Source organism: Phoxinus phoxinus (genome assembly GCF_949152265.1).
Source record: "Phoxinus phoxinus genome assembly, contig: scaffold_112, whole genome shotgun sequence".
NCBI classification, from domain to species: domain Eukaryota; kingdom Metazoa; phylum Chordata; class Actinopteri; order Cypriniformes; family Leuciscidae; genus Phoxinus; species Phoxinus phoxinus.
The window spans coordinates 1-24,737 of NW_027639337.1; the positions used below are offsets into that span (position 1 = coordinate 1).

The window sequence follows — 24,737 nt, forward strand, 5'->3', positions numbered from 1 at the left end:
TTAAACAAATTATAATGTTGGATTTGTGTTATTAGAATATTCTTGCAAGGCAGTGAGTGCGCTGCCACTGTAAAAATGAAAACATAGATTTTATTTATATCTAATTAATAAAAATGAGGCAACAGATTACAAGCAATATTATTAATTAAATTGAACAAATTAGAATTGAGTAATAATTAATCAAATTAATTCCTTAAATGTTAACCATTTAAAATGAGTAAAATTTACAAAATATATGTTATTGCCAACATTGAAGACACCTGATGTTAACAAGCAGAATCACTGAAGGAGAAAACCATAATTAAAGTCACCATTATGGAGATCAGTGTGTGTTTTAGTTGGTCTCTTCACCCTTAAATTATTAACTTTAAGTTTAGTTTGGCTGCTGTACGTGAGTTATACAATTGTGCATGAACATTAGTTTGTTTTTATATGTACACGTGGTTTTGCATGTTGGCTGTCCAGTTTGATCTATTTGATTAAACCCTGTGATATATTGTCATCATCCTCGTCAGCGTCACATTGATAATGCTGTTTTTTGGAGTTGTTTAATGATGTTGGAGCCCACGTCCAATAATATTTCTAGGGTGACTTACATTGTGACCACAGTATGAGCACACAGTGAGTGCACTGTGAGGTTGTTAACAGGGACAATTATACAGTACATCCTAGTCTGAGCAGTTTATCCTGGAGCGCAGAGATGCCGATGTACTGATCGCTGTATTCTCCAGTTTGGCTTTCCTCTCTTGTCGGCCAGTATTCAACCCAGGTGTGCTCTCTAAAGACGTACTGCAGACTAAACAACAGAAAAGTGAAGTCAAAACAGACAAATTTACAGACTTAACTACACTGAATGGATTAAAGAAGCACATGCATAATTTCTAGTATAAGGGTCAATGAAAATTGCTGCATTGATTCTGGATGCCAGTACCTTCTGCACACCAGCAATGATCTCCACGACACAGTCTGTATATAGCACCATCCTTCCTATCAGGTAGAACTTTGTACAGCGAGCATCTGGGGAAAAAAAGAAAAGAAAAAAACACATATATAAGATGACGGCCGCATTATTCTCTCAAATGGCTTTGGATAAAGTGTGTATAGTGTCTCACCTGGTGAGTGATATTCATACACAGTGACTGCAGCAGGTTGAAGCAGACCCACATTACGTTTTTTTTTTAATGATAAACCTAATGAGACAGAAATCAAACCACATTTATGACAGACAAGCATTTTTTGCAGGTCACAAGAGATCTGCACTAACCAAATGTGTGAACGACACGATAACACAAATGCTAAGCAGGCACCAATAATTTCTGCCCGCAGATCTGGCTGACATGAGATCAACTTGAAGTAAAGCCATGAGCACCGACCCATTGCGTCACCATTCCCTGGGGTTACATAAGTAGACAATCTCCATCATGCTGTTGTCTGAGTTTTGTGGGTCACCGTTGTGCTGAAGAATAGAGACTGTGCTTCAGTCAGTTTTTTAGTTTTAGTTGTCTTTAGTTTATTCAGTAGAATTTCAGACATGCATAAAGCTAATTTTGCATTTTATCAACACAAATAAATGCAATGTCTATCATTTTTTCTAGACACTTTTATGTCTTTGTGTTAGCTACTTACAACTTTGAGTAAAACATTCTTGAGAATTTTAAAGCAATCTGTTTCCTCAAGTTTTCTAAGTACACTCAACTAATTACATTTTACAGTATAAATATATTCACATATTTTTCAATATATGAAAAGAGACAATATTTTGCGGATTATTCAATATTTTCTAATATATTAACAAAATCTATTATTTCATATATTTTTGAACATATTTAAAGGGATAGTTCACTTTAAAATTAAAATTCTGTCATCATTTACTCACCCTCAAGTTGTTTCAAACCTGTATTAATTTATTTCTTCTGCTGAACACAAAGAAAGATATTTTGAAGAATGTCAGTAACCAAACAGTAGTCTGTACCCATTGACTTCCATAGTATTTTTTTTCCTACTATGGAAGTCAATGGGTACAGACTACTGTTTGGTTACTGACATTCTTCAAAATATCTTTCTTTGTGTTCAGCAGAAGAAATAAATTAATACAGGTTTGAAACAACTTGAGGGTGAGTAAATGATGACAGAATTTTAATTTTAAAGTGAACTATCCCTTTAATATGAAATATATGTTCTTCCAGTAAGGGTATGGGTTATTATTTGGCTATGATTGTGCCAGTTATGGCTCATGTCTGTAGTCCAGATCTGGGTCTTCATGCGTTGCTGTATGTGGACTGAGAGAAACTGGCCTGACAACAACTGGTTTCTGCATAGACGATAGTGAAGTACATTTGTCCAACTTACATTTCTGAATCTCTCTTTCCTTCCCTCTGTACAACTGAGGGAAATAAGAAAAACTCAATACGTTATATGATCATAATGTCCCTTCTGTTTGATGTGTGTTATTTTCCTTTTCTAAACCAGTCTCCAGATCTGAACATCTCCACAGCAGGCCTTGTGAGGTTTTGCTTCTTGAATTTTCTAGAAAGGAGTAAGTTACTCAAACAGAAGTGAGGCATCACTGCATTATCCCAATACATCATTCTTTTATTGTCCACATCAACTCTGTCAGAAAGCGAATGCAGGAATGATCATCTGGACACATTTGAAAAAAGATTTCCCCCTTTTGAATAATGTTTAGCCTTTATTTACAAAAATGTGTTTCAGATTATATATTCAGATACCCAAGAGATTCTCCATTAAAGTATTTTTATTAAAATGAAAACATCACACAAACCAAATGATAATGTCGGATGTGTGATTTAGAATGGGAAAAATAATTAGAATATTATTGCAAGGCACTGTATATTAGATTAATTAGTCAGGAGTCTAAAATGAAATTTTTTCAAATTGTATTACTTTTTTCATTTTTTTTTTCATTTGTACTACTGTACACCAAAAGCACTTTACAATCATGTCAGGGAATCTCTCCTCGATGATGTTTAATTTCCTGTAATCATCAAATGTATAGTTATGGAGCACATCCATGTGTCAGGAGGTTAAGCTGGAGCGCAGAGATGCCGATGTACTGATCCCTGTATTCTCGAGTTTGGCTTTCCTCTCTTGTGGGCCAGTATTCAACCCAGGTGTGCTCTCCAAAGACGTACTGCAGACTAAACACAACAGAATACAATTACAGACTTAACTGTATTCAGATTTATGAAGCACATGCATCATTTCTAGTTTAAGGGTCAATGTAAAATATGGATGTCCACAGTGATAAAAAAGGAGAATTATTTGCATTCATGTTGTTTTTTTATAAATTTTTTAGAAACATTTCAGAGGTGGGTAATCCAGGGGCCAAAGAGTAAAAGTCCTGCCATATGTTTATTCCACCGTAACCTCAGTCAGCTGATTTCACTAATTAGTTCTCTCTCCTGTCTGAATTAGCAAATCCAGGTGATTGGGACAAAATACTGAGGAGGACTTTTACTTTCTGAACCTGGACTTTACAAACACACTGTCACAGCTGCCAAGAAAAACAATAAATATATATTAAGATAATGTATTACAATTATTTTAGAGCCCAACTAATGGAAACACTAATCACTGTTATGGTGACTTCAAATGAAACACAGAGTTAAAATCCTGTTAATTCTCAATACAAATTCTGTAGTTAACTGACAGAAATAAAGTCAGTCTGGTTAGTAATAAGTGAAGCTGGTAATGCTGTTTTTAATAATGCTCCATATTTAATATGCACCGATTTTTTGCCTACGATAAGGTCCAGTTCTGGTTTATTTCTTTGCTCTTGGTTGACATGTGGCATTGCTATGCAGAGGTGTAAAGTCAAGGTTCAGAAAGTAAAAGTCATACATATGGCAGGACTTCTACTCTTTGGCCCCTGGATTATTCTGCATTTAATACACATTACGTTTCACATGAGCAAAACATTTTAATCAGAGGTGGGTAATCCAAGGGCCAAAGAGTAAAAGTCTTTTTTTTTTAACATTTTGGACAGAAATCTGATAAAATCACATTTTGAAGACTTCATCCAGATCGGATTCAGGATGATGATCTAATCACAGAGAGTCTATCGAGTCCATCAATACTCTAAAGCTTCACAGTCGTTTCCTCTTCATGGGTCCACATTTCATTCAGTAACGTTAGCCAGTTTTGATTTATATGCTGTTTAATGATCACGTTATTTTACGTAACTGTTTTTTGATCAGGAGATTCCGTACTCTTTCAGAAGACAGTGAAACAGTGAAAACATGCATTACCAGAAATTTTCATTTTCACCGGTGAGTCATAAATGAAAAATCTTTCAATGGCGGGGAAAGAGTTAATCACTGGACAGTTACACCACCTAGACATTTTTTACTTTAAACCTCATAAACTCAAGTTCATCACAGATGAATTGTATTCAAATAATTTAGTATTTGTTTTTCCTTATTTTTTCAAATGTATTCATGTCTATTTTAGGTTATTTAAAATACATTTTGTAGAAAAAAATAAACGGTCCCATCATTGAGCCATGAACAACCTTGTAAAGACTTTAAATGCATAAAGCTCAGGCAAATCCTGTAATTTACAGACACACAGTGAACACTTACGTTCCTCCGAGCTTTAGCAGGTCAGTGGATTCGTCCATGATGAGATACGACTTGCCTTGTTCCAATCCTAAACTCTTTCTGCAACTGGGATGACCCAAAAATGGTTTCACTTTCCCCTCAACACCCTTATCAGTGCCTACAGGACAGAACAGTGTTTAGGACACACTTTCACTGCAATACAAAGCACACTGTTAGACCTTACCAGGTTTTTTTTTTTTTACAGTAAAATACTGGCAACACTGTTGTAATTTACTGTTAATTGTACAGTTCTTTACTGTAATCTACAGTTTGTTACTGTAAAATGCACTAAATTAAAACTCGAGTTAAAACTAATTTCACTTGCAGAAACCGACTCCCTTAAATTGACCAACTGTCATTTAAATGTATTAACTAAAATTTATAATGCATTAATAAAGTGAACAAAGTATTATTGTGAGCTTTCATTGGAAACCACTAAAAAACTTAAGTACATTAGATTTCCACTGGACCAGCAACTACACAGTCACCACCTGTAAAATAAAGCAACATGCAGCGTGACAGTGTTAATTAAGTGAGACAGAGATAATTAAGTGAATATGTAAGTGATTGTTGAGCATTAGTGATGAACACCTGCTGTTAACAAGCAGAATCACTGAAGGAAAGAGGAACACAAGAACAGAAAATAGAGAAACACAAAAACTACAACTGATAGAACTCATCTTTTTTTCAACACATGCATAACCAAAAATAACAGTTACACTGTTTTGTAGAAACACAGAGATATCACAAATTAGAACATGCGTCTCAACAATGGTGGGAATATTTTTTTATTATTATTATTATTCGTGCAGCAGAGCATGCTGGGAGTTTTATACTATCCTGGAACCCAGCATGCATTGCGACATGAAACTTTTGATTGTCACCATTGTTGTGATTCATATGATGATTGTTGATGTCTGTGTGTGCCAGAGGCAAGATGAAATTACTGCAATTTTAATGCACAATAAGATTTCAATATTTTTCAGAAGTTTTTAGTACAGATGTATTGACGGATTTCATAGTTGATTATCAGATTTATGGTATTACTTGAAAATCCTTTGAATCCAAATCTTTCATACAGAAAAGTACAGAAAATTACACATTGACGATTATTACAACAACTTCCTCTTGACTTTGTCTTGCCGTAACAAATGTGCTTAATAATCTCACCAGTACAGCAGCCAGAGAGAGATGAGTGAATGACACTATTTAGTAAAAGGTACCAACTAAAGCAAATACTGATCTCCATCATGGTGACTACACACTTTATTATTTACTAAATCCCTGTTAATTCTCAACAATAACTTTTGTAAATGTAGTTAAATAAATAATGTTAAACTGGTTTGTGAACTGGTTTCACACTCAGTGTGGCTGGAAGTCAGTTGTAGTTCTTGTGTTTTTCTTTTTTCTGTTCTTGTTTCTCTGTCCTTCAGTGATTCTGCTTATCAGGTGTTCATCAGTGTCTCAATTCACTCACTTCTTTTCAGTCAAGTGGACTATATTAGTGAACTAGTGTAGGGAATAGTGAATGAGGGTATAGGGTGTGATTGGGAAAACAGCCTCTGAGTGTCGACTTTGAGCGCTGTTAATTCACAATATATTCCAGGTATATTCCTGTATATTACTGTTTTAATGGAAAATGGTATGATATTGTAGGAATTTGGTCTTTTTCTACAGCAAGGGTTAACAGTGTAGCCTCATGCTAAATATGTATTTGAGAGGACAAACTGCATTTAACAGGAATCGGACACATTTCAAATGCGTTTCATAATCAGTGAGAAAATTGAGAGAATAGTGAACCGTACCTTCTTTCAGCACTTGCTCCACCTTCAAGTGATAGATGTCAGAGTCCTGTGCCAGATCCATCTTATCCACTGTCACTTTATAAACTGTCAAACATAAGTGTAATATTGTTATTGGCATAATAACTGATTAGACTGGATTTCAGTGGCAGAAGTCAAACGTTCAAATACTCCATGTGATCACCCAGCTAAAACTCATATCTTAACACTTAACACTCTTGAGGCTGGAGCCAAATAAACTCCAGGAGAGTTTTTGCTGTGTACCTTTTAAATCACATTCCCGGAACCAACACTGAATATTTGGAGAACGTTCTTATAACAAAAGTCTGTTCGCTGGGGCAGACCGCTCGCTGACTGAATGATTCAGCTCCAACTGTTCTTCAGTTAAAAGCTCAGTGGAAGGGACAATTGACCGTGATTTAAAAGTGAAATTTGGGGTCTGTTCATCTCACAAAACTTTCATTTGGCTTCAGGAGATATGGAAAATGTGAACAAGTTAAATTATATATATTTTTTCAGTGTGTGAAAAGTGAACATGTCACATCTGTGTTTTGCTTTTTTTTGGAGCATTTTGTCCGATTTATATTTTTTGGTAGAGCTCCTGATTTTTTTTTTTTTTTTGAATCCCGCTGACACACAGCAAAATCCCCAGTGTTAAATTAACACTGCTCAGTGTTTATATGAGTCCACACTCAGAGAGTGTTAAATGAACACTGAAGCAGTGTTAAAGTTAATGAGATAATTAAGTGGTTAATTGAGTTATGATTGAGCATTATTGAAGACATCTGATGATAACAAGCAGAATCAATGAAGGAGAAAATTCAGAGAAAAGAGCAGCAGGATTATTCTTTTTTTTTTTGTGTGCAACTGAAAAACAACAGGTTCCTAGAGGTTTAGAACAACATGTAAATAATGCGTAAATAATGAATCTTGATTTATGTGAAGTAACCCAGAACTGAATGCATTTACCATAAGTCATGCCTGGTCCGCAGGATTTACTCATACGTTCATCCACTTGATCATTTGGCATGTTTTTCTTCTGGTAAGTGCAGTTTTCTGTGCTCAGAGAAGTTAATGTTTATACATGCATATAAACTTGTAATCACACACATCCACAAAAATCGTTTGTTTCCTCAGTTGTATACAAGAATAATAATAATAAAAAAAACATTATTTAATATTTAAAATTACATTACAACACTACAGGATATGGTCACTTTATACTATTATGTGTGTGTGATAATACCTTCTGCACACGTGCACATGTCTCCCTTACACAATCTGTATATAGCACCATCTGCCCTCTCAGGGTGGTAGAACTTTGTACAGCGTGCACCTGACACACACACACACACACACACACACACACACACACACACACACACACACACACACACACACACACACACACACACACGAAGGTCCATTAATTAAACAATGCTATAGCTGTATGTCATTTTAAGAAATACTATAACACTTGTATGTGTCATAACTGTTCATTTCTGAGCGCTCCTTTGATTGTCTGTATGGTTTTGGCCCTGTTGCCTGCACAGCAAAATCCCCAGAGTTAAATGAACTCTGCTCAGATAACGTTTGGTCCAGAGTTAAAATAACTCTGAATCAGAGTTAAAGTTAATGAGATACTTAAGTGATTAATTAAGTGAGGATTGGGGATTAATTATGAACACCTGCTGTCAACAAGCAGAATCACTGAAGGAAAGAGAAACTCAAGAACTACAACTGACTTCCAGCCACAGCAAGATCTCAGCAGAGGAGGATTAAACAACTCCACAAACAGCATTACCAACCTCACTTATTACTAACCAGACTGACTTTATTTCTGAAGGTCTTAGTGAGAATTAACAGAGGTATAGATGTTGACGATTTATTGATTTTTTTTTTGGTTACCATTCTGGAGACCAGTGTTTCCTTTAGTTGAGCAGTTTTACTCTTAAATTTTATTTGTGAGGTTGTGATTTTTGTAACAGTTTTTACCAAAATGTGTACATTGTTACAAAGAAAGCCAGGAACAAAGATGATCAGGTGATATAGTTTTCAACAACAAAATGTAGAATAATGTGTTTATCTCATCACTGTCCAACAGTGGTTATTTGATGTTAATAGATTATATTCACTAACAATACTCCCTTGCCACAGATCGAACAATCTGAATTTATTAAATGCATTACGGGAATTTTTTTTTTTTTTTAGATATAGACATCAAGAATCAGCATATGAATCTAAACAATGGTGGCATGTTTCATGCCGCAATGCATGCTGGGAGCCACAATAGTATAAAACTCACGGCTCACAGGATGCATTGCGGCATGAAACATGTCACCATTGTTGAGATTCATATGCTGATTCTTGACATCTGTGTCTTAAAAGAAAAAAATCCCTATAAGGTGTTTTAAAAATACTAAATTCAGATCGTTCAATCTGTAGCGAGTATCGTTCATGAATATAATCTACTAATATCAAATAATCACTTTTGGACAGTGATGAGAGAAGTGCATTTCTCTACTTTTTGCAATTGAAAACTATATCACCTGATCATCTATGTTTCTGGCTTTCTTTGTAACAATTTACATGTTTTGGTAAAATCTGTTGCAAAAACCATAAACTCACACAAAAAAAATAAAGAGAAAAACTGCACTACTAAAGGAAACACTGGTCTCCAGAATGGTAACCAAAAAAATCTATAAATCGTCAACATCTACACCTCTGTTAATTCTCACTAAGACCTTCTGTAGACGTATGACAGAAATAAAGTCAGTCTGGTTAGTAATAAGTGAGGTTGGTAATGCTGTTTGTGGAGTTGTTTAATCCTCCTCTGCTGAGATCTTGCTTGCTGTGGCTGGAAGTCAGTTGTAGTTCTTGAGTTTCTCTTTCCTTCAGTGATTCTGCTTGTTGACAGCAGGTTTTCATCATTAATGTCCAATCATCACTTAATTAATCACTTAAGTATCTCATTAACTTTAACTCTGATTCAGAGTTATTTTAACTCTCTGTAGAGAGGGACCAAATGTTATCTGAGCAGAGTTCATTTAACTCTGGGGATTTTGCTGTGTGTTGTCTGGATTTGCCCTGTTTGATAATCTTGAATAACCCTGTTTGTCTGAGTTCCTGTCCTGCTACCAGTTTGGATTGTTTGCCTGGGTTGGGGTGGCTCTTAAGAAACGTTGCTATATGGCCAAAAAGGAAAATGGTCAAAAAAGTAGTTTTTCTAAAAAAAATATGATTTTCTTTGTTATTTAAATGCATATTTATTTTAGAAATGTATATATTTATATACCGTACTTGGAACTCATGCAAACCAAAAATAAGTAGATCCCTATTATTTAACCCCTTCCCCTTGAGAAGAGATGTTTGGAAATGAGAGCAATTTCTGGAGCACAGGTGTGTTCAGTGTGAGTGACAGTGGGGAACAGAATGTTAATACTTAATAGCACTAAATTAACATGTTAATTTGAGAGCTTCAGTTTAATTGTTTTTATAAAATAAAATAAAAGAGTGTGTGTGTGTGCAGCAATATCTCACCTGGTGAGTAATATTCATATATTGTGACGGCGGCAGGTTGAAGCAGACCCACATTAAACATCTTGTGCATTCTGAAGGCAAGCCTTTCTGTCTCTTTATGAGAAACCTAATGAGACAAAAATAAATAAAAAATCAAAGCAAATTTACATGATATTAAATATCAAATTGTATAATGGAAACTGCCCACATTAACATTTGCACAAGCAGCAACTAATAATAAGTAAAAATCTAATTTAAAACAATTTGTGTAGTAAAAATGATTAACTATATTTGTATGTATTGTTAATGGTGCTTCTGTCTTGCATTAATTTAACAGTGTATAGCTGCCTTACACTGCAAAGACAGTATTCTGTTTTGCATAGCTGATGAAAAACTATACATGTAAACTAGATCTATATATTCAATTAGCACTTTGTCTTCTGTTTAAAGTATTATGTAAAAATATGATTCTGATAAGCAGTCTGTAATGTACCAAAGTTACGTGGAACCACATGGCCTTAATGAGCATCTTAGATCATCTGTCAGCCAATCAGAATCAAGAATTCAACAACACTGTGATAATGTACACATCACAGAAATAAATGTACACAGCAAAATCCCCAGTGTTAAATTAACACTACTCAGTGTTTATATGAGTCATCATGAGTTAACATCAGGTGTCTTCAATAATGCTCAATCATAACTCAATCAATCACTTAATTATCTCATTAACTTTAACACTGCTTCAGTGTTCATTTAACACTATCTAAGGCCCTGTCCACACGGAGACGCGTTTAGCTGTATACGGACACATTTTATCGTATTGGCGTTTCGTCCAGACGGATCCGGCGTTTTGAGAGACTGAAACCGCTATTTTTTGAAACCGGGTCTCAGAGTGGATAAATCTGAAAACGACACGCTTGCGTTTTCGTGTGTACAGCCAATCCGTATATTTTGTGAAACGATGATGTCATCACCCCACGTGTCGACTAGTCAGACACTGCTTAGTCACGTAACAGCAACAACACCTGCCGACTAATGCTTGTATAATAATATAATATAATGCTGCAGAAGCTGCTGAGCCTCTTTTATTCCTTTATTTATTATTTACTTGAATGTATGTTTTATTGTATTTCTTTATGCTATGGTCAGTAAGCCTGTTGTAGCCATTAAAGAAAATGTATTTAGTTTCATATTTATGTTTAAATAATATGTTATTTTTTATTTAATCTATGTTGATTTATGAAAGTGAACAGCATGAGTAATCATAAGATGCGCAATATCGGGAGACATAATTTTGACCACATTAAGTTTTGTTTTATATAAAGCTGTTTTGTATAAAGCCTTTATTTAAAGTGAATTTCGTTTTGTATACATTGTATCTTGATTTTAATCAATGTTTCATCAACCAATTGCCTGGATTTAATAAATAAGAAGCAAATATAGCTGACAATTTAATCATGGACGCGCCGGCGCAATATAACTTGCATTGCTCGTGAACTGGAACTCGTCTCATAAATGAACCGAAACTCAGAAATATATAGAAACTTGAAATGTCTACTTTTAAACAATTAAAATGTCTCCTTGCTATATTTGACTCATTCCCGGTTCTTTGTGGCAAGCTTTATGAGTCCGACAACTAATTGAATACCGTGATTCGTGACTCATCCCTATTTTCTACCAGGCCATTTATGGTTGTTCATATTGTTTAATAAAGTTCTTGGTAAAAAAGGAAAGAAGAAGCTACTTTTTTTTTTTTTTTTTTTTTTTATTGGGACAGTGCATGTTAAAGGGGTGGTTTACTGCTTTTTTTCTTTGCATGATTGTATTTATGGGGTGCAATATAACATGTCTTATAACATTGTAAGCTGATTTCTCCTCTGTCATTTGAACTTATTTGAACGACCGGTTGAGTAGTATGAAGCTGCAGACTCGGAGCCTGCTGCATCTAAAGTCCCGCACCCAGAGTCCCGCATTCTCAGACCCCTCGTTTTTCGAGACAGCGCCACCTATCAAATTGGATCGGATAAACACATAAACACGTGAAGAACCGAAACGTGAGTATCGTCAATTTTATTCAATGATTTCTTTTTTTAATCAAACTACTTTATAGCTCATCGATACACCAATATATGAACAGTCTATTTAATATTTGTAATGATAGTTTGTAACAAAATTTGAGCCGTTAATGTATGTTGTTTCGCCTTTTTCCCTAACGTTAGCCTTTAACCATGGACTTATTGTAGACAAGCCATTGTAAAAAATTTGATTAAAATTAGTTGACATTAAAGTTGACCAATTAAATACATTATATGTGTTAATATCAAAGATCATTCATGGCCTATGTGAGCTGCAGGCATTATCCTGGCAGGAGGCTGAGGAGGTGTTCCTTCGTGGCCCTATCACCCTGAGTATGCTTTGTAATTTGCATTTGCAAAAAATTTTTTATTATTACACAATATTTTTGACAATGGCATTCATCTTTTATTTTAGTGAAGTTGAGGAATTTGACCGGGTGATTGCAAAAAGAATGAGAAAAGAAGCAACATTTGCCTACCAGAAAGTAATTATTTTACCTTATGCATTTACATTACATTTTACATTTATTCATTTAGCAGACGCTTTTATCCAAAGCGACTTATAAATGAGGAGGTTTTTTGAATGCAATTGAAGACAAAAATAAAGTCACTAACACAATTCTTTCTTCCTTTTTTCTTTGCTTTGTCCTGTTTACAGCAAGATGACAGTGAATAAGGTGATCGTTAAATAAAGTACAGAATTGTTTATTATTGGTGTTTTGTCTATTATTTGAGTTTTGCTTCACATGCAAAATATCAAAAAACAGGTTTTGTAATGTTAGCATGGTATAATGTTAATTAGACCATTATATGTTGAACTGAAAGAAAAAATGGAATTTGAAACATTGTACAAAAACAAACTAAAACATTGTAGCAATATAATATCACATCATATTTTTCAGATGATAGTTCAATCTGTATTTGTATCTGTTACATCAGTAATTTCCTTTCAATTACACCCACGCTCAAAAAATAAATACTGGGTAATTAGTAAGTTTGAGAACACAATTATTATTATTTATTTTTTGGTACATGCATTAAGCAGGGAACACAAATATTTATTTGGATAACTTTAAATAAAAAGAGACCGTAATCTTGCATTCCAATGTTTTCAATGGCATTTGGATAAGGGTGTTATACGATCTTCCGAACAGCAGGAGGCGCTGTCTCGAAAAACGAGGGGACTGAGAATGCGGGACTCTGGGTGCGGGACTGTAGATGCAGCAGGCTCCGAGTCTGCAGCTTGATAATGTTGGATTGACTTCCTGATTCTATGAAACCACTCCCTCAGAAACAAGCAATGGGCTCAGATTGGTTAGTTGGGCCGGTGCGTTGTAATTGGCTAAAGTGCGCAGTGCACGTTGTCCGGAAACTTCACGCCCATCACCTTTACGGGCGAAAGTTGCATGTGCTCCGGTCAAATGTAAATAATGGTGTCAATACTGCCGTACAGTTTGAGCCAGAATCAGACCCAGAAAGCGGCAATGAAGAGAGTCAAGCAGAACCTCCCCAAACACGGCTCTTACAAAACGTTTCTGAATGGTAAATTTTTTTTATTATTATTATTCTATTCTACAATTATTATATAATAATTTCGATACGCTGTTACTTGAAAATGCCACTGCTGAAACTTGTTAGCTTTTGAGATACGGGTTTCTCCTGATTAAACATTTAATATAACTGAATAAATGACAGAGTAATACCGCAGCTGAAGTTTGCTGTTGCGATTACATTTTTTTTTTTTTTACTTTATTCACGTTTGTCTTACACACAAAATAGCATCAAACTAACTGGCTACTATAAACACACAGCTTTGGCATTGGTTTACGTACTTCATCAAATCGAAAAATTACTTCATAAAGTATACATGGAAAATACATTTACAAAATTAGTACATAATTACAAATTGCAGGTTCAAAATGTTTGTACGCGTTTGTCATAGACACACAAAATAGCATAATTAAGTGGCTATAACGCGAGCGCTGGCATTTGTTTACGTCCCTGATAAAACTAAAACATTACGTCTGAAATTATACATGCAAAGTTAAAATTATTAAGTCTTAGGCTACTTACAGGTTGTGGCCCAACAACGGCTGCCTCTGGGTTTAAAGTTGGAACTGCTTCATGTTTTAGTCACAGTTTCTTGTTTAATCCTGCATTGAATTCGTGGAGATTTCGTAAAATGCGCAGCACCAAGAGCTACGATTGTAATTTTCAGGAACATAATAAAACAGAAATTGTAGCCATTGTTGACGAACTACAGCGTCCATAGGAACCCCGAACACCGAAGACATGACAGCTGGGTGAAAATAACACACTTTCGACGGCATGGCTACAGCTCTCCACCATAATTCTTCCTCTTCCACGAAGCCGCAGAAATATGGCCACGCCCCATTTTTTGCATATTCCGGAGGGAGGGTTGATGTAAATGTATGGGTTAGCTACGTATAAAACCCGGGAAGTATCTCGTTGTAGTCCCATTCGAGTCGTTTTTGTAGGCATTAAACTTCCTGATTTTTAAAAGACACCCAGTCAACACGGTGATCTCACAGTGATCTCATCATGTGGTCACAACGTGAGCAATGTGAGTTCACAGTGAGCTAAAAGTGTAACCTCACAGCGCACTCACTGTGTGCTCATGGCCGCAATATGAGCTCATCCCAGCTAGAAATTTTATTGTTCTATGAATGTTTTGAGAGCATTATATTATGTTATGGTTTCTGTAGCTAATTTTATTTTTGTTACCAGAATGTTCTCCTAAAAAGTAGGATAACAGTCTCTAAAAACATTTAAAAAATGTTTAGTGATTACATTGATAGAACATTATCCCCTAACATTATTATAAGGGTTTAGCGGGAAGTTTCCCAGCAGACACAGGACTGATCCTCTTAAAAGAGGTTTAGATGTCGAAGTTGGTTTGAAAGTAGTTGTTTGGTTTGGTCACCATTATGGAGGTCAGTGTTTGCTTTAGTTGGGCTCTTTGGCCTTGACTATTTGATGTTAGTTTTTCTCTGGCTGTTGTGTTTGTTAAAGAAAGAGAAAATGTGAAGTATATACACAGCAAAAACTATGTTCACAGCAAACACTCCAGTGTTAAAATAACACTCCTGTGAGTTTATATGAGTCCACACTCAAGAGTGTAAAGTGTTAAAATATGAGTGTTTAATGAACACTCAAGAGTGTTAAAGTTAATGAAATAATTAAGTTATTAATTGAGTGATGATTGAACATTAGTGATGAACACCTGATGTTAAAAAGCAGAATCACTGAAGGAGAAAATCACAAATTGTAAGCCACCATTATGGAGATCAGTGTTGGCTTTAGTTGGGCTCTTGACCCTTATATTGTTTACTGAAAATGTTGTGTGCCTGCTGTTATTATAACAGACAGATGAACAAAGAAAAAAAGTGATCTGTTGGTTATGTTATGACAATCATAATTTCTGATTTAGATGTATGTTGTTTATGACAGCATAACTGTGATTCTACATAAATATCCAGAATTTTTTGATAAATAAATACAGAATAATTTATTTTAAAGTTGTTTTGAAAAAAAAAAAAATCCTTTAAGGCACACACAGACATCATGATTCAGTCTATGCGTCTCAACAATGGTGATGAGCAAAATATTCAATTAGGAAAAGGAAATTACTTCGACAAATCAGATCATAATTTATTAATTCCGCAATGCATGATGGGAGCCATTAATGAGTTGATTGGTGGCAGCCACTTCAATATGCTTTATTCTTGTCACCATTGTTGAGATTCACAGGCTGATTATTGATGTCTATGTTTTTGATCAGAACAACTATTATTGGATTATATTATAAATACTGAAAATCATATGATTTAGAAACATAGAGCTGCTGTATTGACAAGTCAAACCAAACTATCTAAATATGTTTTGATCATTTCAGATCACAATATGATTATGCCAAAATATAACCGACACAATTTATCTTTGTCCATCTGACTATTTTTGATCAGTAACAGCAGACAAGCAAATTCTAAAGTTAAAAACATAAGGGTCAAGAGACCAACTAAAGCAAACACTGATCTCCATAAAGGTGGCTTACAATTTGAGATTTTCTCAAATTTTCTTTTTTTTTTGTAATAAGTGAAGCTAGTAATGCTATTTGTGGAGTTGTTTAATAAAGTTGGATCCTGACATCAGAAATATGTTTAGACGTCAACCCAATTTTAATTCTGGTCCACGTCCAATAACATTTTTAGCAGGGATGAGCTCATATTGTGACCATAATATGAGCACACAGTGAGTGCACAGTGCGGTTACACTTTTAACTCACTGTGACCTCACATTGTGATCATATGGAGAGATCACTGTGAGATCAAAGTGTTGACTGGGCAATATATCTGCTTACGTTGAACTTTCAGCGCAGCAACTTTGCAGATACTGTTCATGCACCAACAGCAACATTACACACTATTTAAAATGAAAAAAGTGAAATCGCAATCAACCACCCCTTTAATGAACAAAACATGTAAAACATGCATGTAAACATGCCGGATTATAGCCGAGGGCTAATTTCCATCCGTAGTCCCACGGGCTAGAATCACACAGCTCACAAAAAGGCTCACAAAGACATTGCAGAATAAAATTTACATCTACAGTCAATTTATAATTTAGCTAAATCCTATATACAAAATTCACACAAGACTATATTCAACTTTACAACACTCATCCATATACACATTAAAAAATAGAACAGTTCAAGAGAAAAAAAGAAAAAAAAAGATAAAACATATTAAATGTGTGCAACTTTGATTTGCCCATAGCCATTTCTTCAATTGGACCTTAAAAGAGCTATATGTAGTACATTCTCTTAGTGTTAGAGGAAGACTATTCCACAGGTTCCCACCCCGGACAGACAGGACCGTCTGACCGAAGGTGGTGCGCCTGTGAGATATTATCACGTCTCCTCTGGTAGAGGCTCGCGTGGTCCTCAGAGAACTGTCTTTAAATTTAATAAAATCTTTCAGAGGTGGCGGAGCAAGAGAGTGAAGGACCTTGTAAATCAGACAGACCATTTTCAAGTTAATCATATTTTGAAAATCCAATAATTTATGTTTTTTTAGAACTTGACAGTGATGGTGGGATAACGTTTTTTTATCTAATGTTTTAATGCCTTTTTATATAGACTTTCTATGGTTTTAAGTGTTGTGGGGCAAGCAAGAGACCAGGTAGTCAGACAGTAATCAAAATGAGAAATAATCATCGAATAGAAATATGTTTTAGCAGCATCCATAGTTAAATTATTTCGAATGTGCCAAAAATTTTGAAGATTAAATTTGACAACCTTTGCTACTTTTTTTACATGACTTTTAAAGCAGAATGTTGAATCAAGGACTACCCCAAGGTATTTAAATTCTGAGACCAGGTGAAGTTCCTCTCCATTCAGGAAGACATTTGAGCTGCTTATGTTGACATGGCGTTTTGAGAAGTACATGCAAACAGTTTTTTTGGTGTTCAACATGAGGCATGAATTCCTGAGCCAGTCCTGCACATGAGAAAGGGCAGCTGTGAGGTCAACAGCTGCTTGTTGGATCGTTTTTGCTTGAGTGTAAATTACTGCGTCGTGCAGTAATTACTGTGCCTAATATTATTGTATACAGCGTGCAAGGTTTATGCGCATGTTCAAAGTCTTCTCCATTTTTATAGTATCTATATGGCAGAATTACAGCGCCACATACTGGTCTGGGATGTAGCCTATACTACATTGTTTTGAGTCGGTTTCAGTGGTTTCGTGTGTACGCAGATATTTCTTGAGACGACACCGTGTTTACGGAATTCTTTTTTAGAACGAGGCAAAAAAAAACATTGGATAGGGAAAGGTCTGGCTTCGTGTGGATGTGGCCTGAGTGTGGACTCATATAAACACTGAGCAGTGTCCATTTAACACTGGGGATTTTGCTGTGTAGGTTTCCTGATGAAAAGAAAACAAATCTGTTTTTGACATCATAGGGCAACAGGGTCTGCTGAAATACCTTATTTAAGTAGATGATGAGGGATCCTCGTTCTGACAGCACTTTATTCTTTTCATATTTCTGAATGTATCTCTCCTTCCCCGTGGACAACTGAGGGCAAGAACATGAGAAAAAAACTGAATGCATGACATGATGACCAACATGTTTTATGGCCTATATCTGCAGATGTGTGTTAGATTCCTGTCCTATATACAAATGTGAGGCATCACTGCATCAGTTCTTCATCATGATACCTTTTCAAGATCATTTTCTTCAACATCAAATCCCGTCGGTATGCTAATGTACAGAATAGTCATAGTGGCATCGGCTTTATCATTTTTGTATCTGTAAAGATGGAGATAAAGAGCAGATTTTATTAACAGGTTTAGTAAGTCTTCACACAGCAAAATCCCCAGTGTTAAATTAACACTGCTCAGTGTTTATATGAGTCCACACTCAGATAGTGTTAAATGAACACTGAAGCAGTGTTAAAGTTAATGAGATAATTAAGTGATTAATTGAATTATGATTGAGCATTATTGAAGACACCTGATGTTAACAAGCAGAATCACTGAAGGAGAAAATTAATGTAAAATGGTCACCATTATGGGGATCAGTGTTTAGTTTAGTTGGGCTCTTGACCCTTACATTTTAACCTTAGATTTAGTTTGGCTGCTGTAATTCAGTTATAACAGCCAGATGAACAAAGAGAAAAGGTGATCTGATGGTGTTAGTTGTGTTTAAACATAATCAATAGTTGGCCTGAAGCACTGCACTCATTGAGAGCATAATTTCTGATCTAAGTTTACTTTATGGATTATAGCAGCACTGTCCTTACAGAGTTATGACTTTTTTAGCCTTTTCAATTAAAATCCAAATGAAAAAATAAGAAAAATCTTGTTGAAAGTATTTCAGGTAAGCACACACAGACATCAATAATTAGCGTATGACTCTCAACAATGGTGACAAACAGATCACCTCTGAAAATAAGCTCATTATTTATTCATGCAGCAATGCATGATGGGAACCATGAATGAGATTTGATTGGTGGCATCCAGAATGCACTGCAAAATGCTTTATAATTGTCACCATTGTTGAGATTCACAGGCTGATTCTTGATGTCTGTGTTTAAAAAAAAAAACAAAAGTTAATTGTGATTAAGTTTTAAGAAAGTATGTTGGATTACATCGTAAAATTAAAAATATTATGATTTTCAAGGACAGTGCTGCTATAATCAATAAAGTAAAATTAACTCAATTATTTGGCTCTATATGAGATACGTGATTCAGGTCAAATGATTGTGATATAATGATAATGTTAAAACACAATCAACACCATCATATCACCTTTTCTCTTTGTTCATGTTCTGTTGTAACTTGCGTACAGCAGACAAACAAAATTTAAAGTTAATGATTTAAGGGTCATGGGCCCAACTAAAACACATACTGATCTCCACAATGGTGACATACCAATTACGATTTTCTCCTTCAGTGATTCTGCTTGTTAACATCAGGCGTCTTCAATAATGCTCAATCATAACTCAATTAATCACTTAATTATCTCATTAACTTTAACACTGCTTCAGTGTTCATTTAACACTCTCTGAGTGTGGACTCATATAAACACTGAACAGTGTTAATTTAACACTGGGGATTTTGCTGTGCAGTTTTCCTCCATCAACTGATTCTGCGTTTAAGACTGCTTTCACACTAGAGTCCGTTTGAGGTCAGATTACTTATATTGTAGTATAACGTAGAGCTGCTCGCATCTGAATAAACAAAAAAAATACAAAATGATCCGTGTCAGAACGCAGTGAAACTAAAGTCTCCTCTGAAATCATTATCTCAGATAGCAACATTATTTGGCTCAGATCTGGCACATGTGGAAAGATGATCTGGCCCACATGCAGCGTGGAATGACGGCCCTTGGGCGGCTCACTCCTGTTTGCTAGATCTGGACCACAAGCAGGCCAATGCCACATGTCAGCCAAGAGTAAAGATGTTTCCATCAGTTGGGCTCTTAACTCTTATTAGAGCTTTTGTTTTAATTGGCTGCTGTGACAGTGTGTATGTGTCGATCACATTTGCAGTAGCAAATGAAGCTAAAGCAAAACAAGATCATACAGGTGATGATTGTGTAATGAGCTCAAAGGGGAAATATTAATATTAACTAATAACTTGTATTCTTTGTTTAAATGTAGTCGTATTTTTTTATAGTTTCATTTATTAAAATCCATTATGCTTGATTGTCTCTGTCTGATGCTCACCTAACAAAGTCCCTTTAATGTGTGATCTTTAATCTACAAGCTTGATAATGTTAAAGGAATACTCCACCGTTTTTTAAAATGGGGCTTTTTCACTGTCTTTCCTACATTTAGACAGGTGGGCTAAAGCATTTTTGTCTCAGTGCATGCATTGTTTTAGTTAGGCAGGGTCGCCGCTAACTTAGCTTAGCATAATGAATGGAATACTTTGTTGCCGGATAGCATGTCGTGAGTAAAAGTGATACAAAATAAAATAAAATCAAAATTACTTCTTGTAGCCTGCGTATTCACAACGTGTACAAATAGCAATGCAGATTAGGACGATTTCCTAGGAAGATATTGACTTGGGACTATATTGGGGCGAAGCACAGGAAAAGCACTGCTACTTGGGAGCACTGCTACTTTATCACGCAACACCTGAAATCCCACAATTTCCGTCAACATACCGGCGTGATTATTAGCTGGCTATGGTTGATATCTCTGCACCCAAGTAGCAGTTTTCTCTGACTGTTCCTGCATTGTGTTTATAAAGCACATATGTTACTACAAGAGAAAACGTGATGTGCTCACAATATATTTTGACGATGACATAATCATCATGCAGTGTCCAGAATCACTGATGTCATTCAGAGTCTAAATCTTTGATTATATGCTTGATGACTCATTTTGGTATTAGTGATTGTAGCCCTGAGATTCTACAGTTGGAGATCCAACAGCAATATGAACAATCTTGGAAATGCTATGTGCACAGAAGCTTTTGGAGTTAGACACACAGACATCAAGAATCAGCGTATGAATCTCAACAATGGTGACAATAAACAAACTGACAAACAGATCAACTCTGAACATCACAAAACAAGCTACTAAAGTCATAACAAAACAATAGCAAAATAAAAGCAAACAGAAAAAAAATGTTTAATGACAGGACAATTCAGCCTCATAATTTATTCATGCTGCAATGCATTATGGGAGCCATGGATGTGTTTTGATTGGTGGCTCCCATCATGCACTGCACCATGAAGCATTTGTGTGATTACCACCATTGTTGAGATTCATATGTAGATTCTTGTTGTCTGTGTGTGATTCAAAAATTTTCAGGTTGTCAAAGCCCTGCTGTAATGAAAAATTAATAAAGCATTTGTATAATCAGTTTATAATGGTGGGCAAGATCAGTGAATCAGGACATTACATGGTTGTAATTTCATCATTGACACATAACAATTACGATCTGGGCTGCATTTTCCAAAAGCATCTTAAGCCTAACTTGGTCGTAGAACAATTGCAATAAATAGTCTGTATGATCAAATTAGGCTTACGAATGCTTTCAGAAAACACAGCCCAGGGGCCTCCTTTATAAACGTTGCGTACGCACAATCCAGGCATGTTTTATTTATAAAAAAAATAATAAAGACAGCAGGCATGGATGGTACGAGAAAATAAATAAATAAATAAATAAAGACGTCAGTGCGCTACTAGCGTGTTGTGCAGGTAAAATTACTAGCATGTTGTGCTATTTATAACGATTTAGATAGGAGCTAGCGATGCCAGATTAATGTGATGTGATGCAGGCAGACAGGAACACTTTGATCTCACATTGATCTCAACATGTGGTCACAACGTCATGGAGACATGTTGCTATCCGGTAAAGTGTGACTAAATACAAATTAAATGGTTTCTTGACAAAAAAAAACAAAATTAGGGTATTTGTTCACATACATGAAATCCATAATGAAGTTGTAACTTTCAATGGCTCCTGGTTTTGCTAAAAGGAAACAAAAGTATTTGGTGGTTTTAGTTCAAGTCAATTCTTCCCTTTCCAATTGGAATTTACAAAAACATTTCAATAAAATGAAGATGTAATGCATAATGTGGGGAGTTTTTTTTTAAGGTCTAAATAGGGGTTTTCACACTTGAACTAATGAACCCTGGGTCAGTCTAGCAAGGCCATTGGTAAACAAGAAAGAAAGGCATCTTTGTCACTCTTACTTTCAGAGTCTTTTTCCATTTTAACAGTCTGATCAAAGAATGTACAGTCAGACTTCTCAACAGGTCTGGCGTAGTACAGCGTCAGAACCTGAAAGAGCAGCACGTCGATGTTTAAACGCTTTAATCTTGCTGTTGACCGTATAAACACTCATGAACACTCACTGAGAGAATGGCTCTTCCAGTTCCTCTAACCATCACACTGAAGTCCTTGTTAAAGTCCACCTGTTGAGTGAGCACACATACTCGAGTTATCAAAATAATCAAATCCATGAAAGTAGAGATACCTGAAGACTTAATTGACCAAATACTCATTTGATGTAGACAATTAAATATGATGGATGACAAACAGCAAAACTCCCAAAATTCCTCACTTACTATGAAACAAAATCATTCAATTGACATGAGCAGCACACATTTTGAATAGTGATGGGTCGTTCGCGAATGAGCCGGATCTAAGAGCCGGCTCTTTTAGGTGAACGACGGGAGCTGGCTGGCATATCTGAAGAGCCGACTCTATTTAAAAATATATATAGCCTATAGAAATTAAATCATTATGTAATAAAGAAATAAAGAATTATTTTAATTTTATTTAAAATAACTGACTAATTCAAAGAAACGCAACAAAATAATTAGGCTATCGGTCTAAAGGCGCACACACATTCGTTTCGACTGTCTGATCAGCCTCACACTCTGTTCCTGTCAATCATACATGCGATGTCAACCAATTATACTGCATGAGGGAGGGCCGAGCACGCACGCACGCACGCACACACACAAACTAGAGATGCGGATAAACCGCTGATCGGGCGGATGGCGTGACAAAATATAATATTTTAATTCAATTTGGGCGGGTGGCGGTTAAACCAATCAAATGAAAAAAGTTTGCCATTAAGCAAACTTGCAAGCTATGAGCCAAGCTGTCAGGAGGAGGCCTAAACGTCTCGTAGATGAGACTGACTGGGTTATTTTGTTTCGATATTAGTTATATTTTAAAACAACCAGTCATTGTAGCCTACCACTTGTGAGAGAGGCAGATTATGGATATGACTCAGAAATGACATCGGGCAATGGCAGCGCAATTCAGAAGAACGTAAGAGCTAACTTCTACAAGCTCAAAAACATCCACATAAAAAAAGAAGGTAGGCCTAGGCCTAAGAAAAATTGACGAAAACTTTGCACATTAATTAGATGTGCAAGCAAGGCAAGCAGGCAATTTTCGGGTTGTTATGGACAGTAAAACATGTGAATATTCACGTTGCACTGTTGTGCGGTGGACTTTCAGGGAGTTAAAACGTTTATTTTTTAAAGAGCCGTTTGTGAGTCAAAAGAGCCGGCTCATTTCAGTGAGCTGAGTCAAATGAGCCGGCTCACCAAAAAGAGCCGGATTGCCCATCACTAATTTTGAAGCAGGTCGATTGGTTTAATCCTCACCTCGACTGACTGTGTAAGATGCACATTGTCTCTTTTAATAGTAAATCTGACAGGTCTACTTCTTCCTGCCACTGACAGCTCCACCTGCGTGCGATACTCTGTCACGGCCTGTAACACCAGGATGGTCGTCTGGAAAGTGCAGAAAAACATTCAAAGACAAGTTCTGCATCTGTTTATCACAGTCCGATGATGAGATGTTAGTGTACCTGTGTGGTGTCAGACTGTTGTGAACGCAGCCAGCGCACTGCCTCTTCTGCTTTATCAAAGTCTTTGGCCTTCACAAGTGCCAGCACAGCATAGGCCGTCGCCTCCAGAGAGTGATGACGCTGTCCAGCGATAGTCCAGGACGTACCGGCTGATTCAAACACAAAACAGGAATAGAAACAGGACTGTTTTCCACTACTGTTATTGAAACCAACAAGCAGCAATAATTAAACTACAAAATTTGATAATTTTTTCATTATTTACACTGGATTTGGATTAGTTGTATAAAGCAAAGCACTTTTTGATGACTTGTTACTGACCATCTCCTTTGGTGGAATGTTTCATCAAGATATCTTTATTAAGTTTTTCAGCATTGGCCATGGCGTAGGACGTCATCGCAACAGCGTAAGAACTGGTCAGTTGTGGAAGTCGACCTTCCAAGAATGCAACAGCCTTTCTGATACTTTCATGCAGACCCTATAAAAGTGTGTGTAAGAGGTTCAAAGTTCTTAGATCTGCATCCTACAACATACTGTATAATTGACCAACTCTTCAAGGTTAATTTATGTTGTTACCTGTATTATTACACCCATGACAATTCTTTAGATTCACTTTGTCATAAGGGTCCATAAATTATACAGTCGAATGGACAGTAATGAAGTCATATGAGTAGTGTTATGATGGGGTATATGTCAAAATAATTAATGGCTTTGACCTTTGACCTTAGGGGGGTTTCCCACCCCGCCCCCTTCCGGTATGTGGGATCAAAGGCTAACCTTTGACCTTAGGGGGGTTTCCGCTTCCTCCGGTATAGGAGATCAAAGGGTTGACCTTGGACCTACTATCAACCG

The 24,737-nt window shown here is 36.0% G+C and overlaps 1 protein-coding gene across 1 annotated transcript; it reads right to left on the bottom strand.

The window, feature by feature from the left end:
* Positions 1 to 2,575: 2,575 nt before the first annotated feature.
* Positions 2,576 to 24,374, bottom strand: LOC306994322 (complement C3-like). Its single transcript, XM_079639942.1, has 14 exons — positions 24,207 to 24,374; positions 23,889 to 24,037; positions 23,683 to 23,811; positions 22,414 to 22,473; positions 22,252 to 22,339; positions 21,982 to 22,027; positions 18,257 to 18,347; positions 18,024 to 18,113; positions 9,962 to 10,067; positions 7,668 to 7,757; positions 7,391 to 7,477; positions 6,425 to 6,508; positions 4,602 to 4,737; positions 2,576 to 3,158 (listed from the first exon to the last, which is right to left on the bottom strand). The coding sequence occupies exons 1-14, from the start codon at positions 24,280 to 24,282 to the stop codon at positions 3,017 to 3,019; spliced, it is 1,374 nt and encodes a 457-aa protein (XP_079496068.1). The 5' UTR covers positions 24,283 to 24,374; the 3' UTR covers positions 2,576 to 3,016.
* Between the last annotated feature and the right edge of the window lie 363 nt (positions 24,375 to 24,737).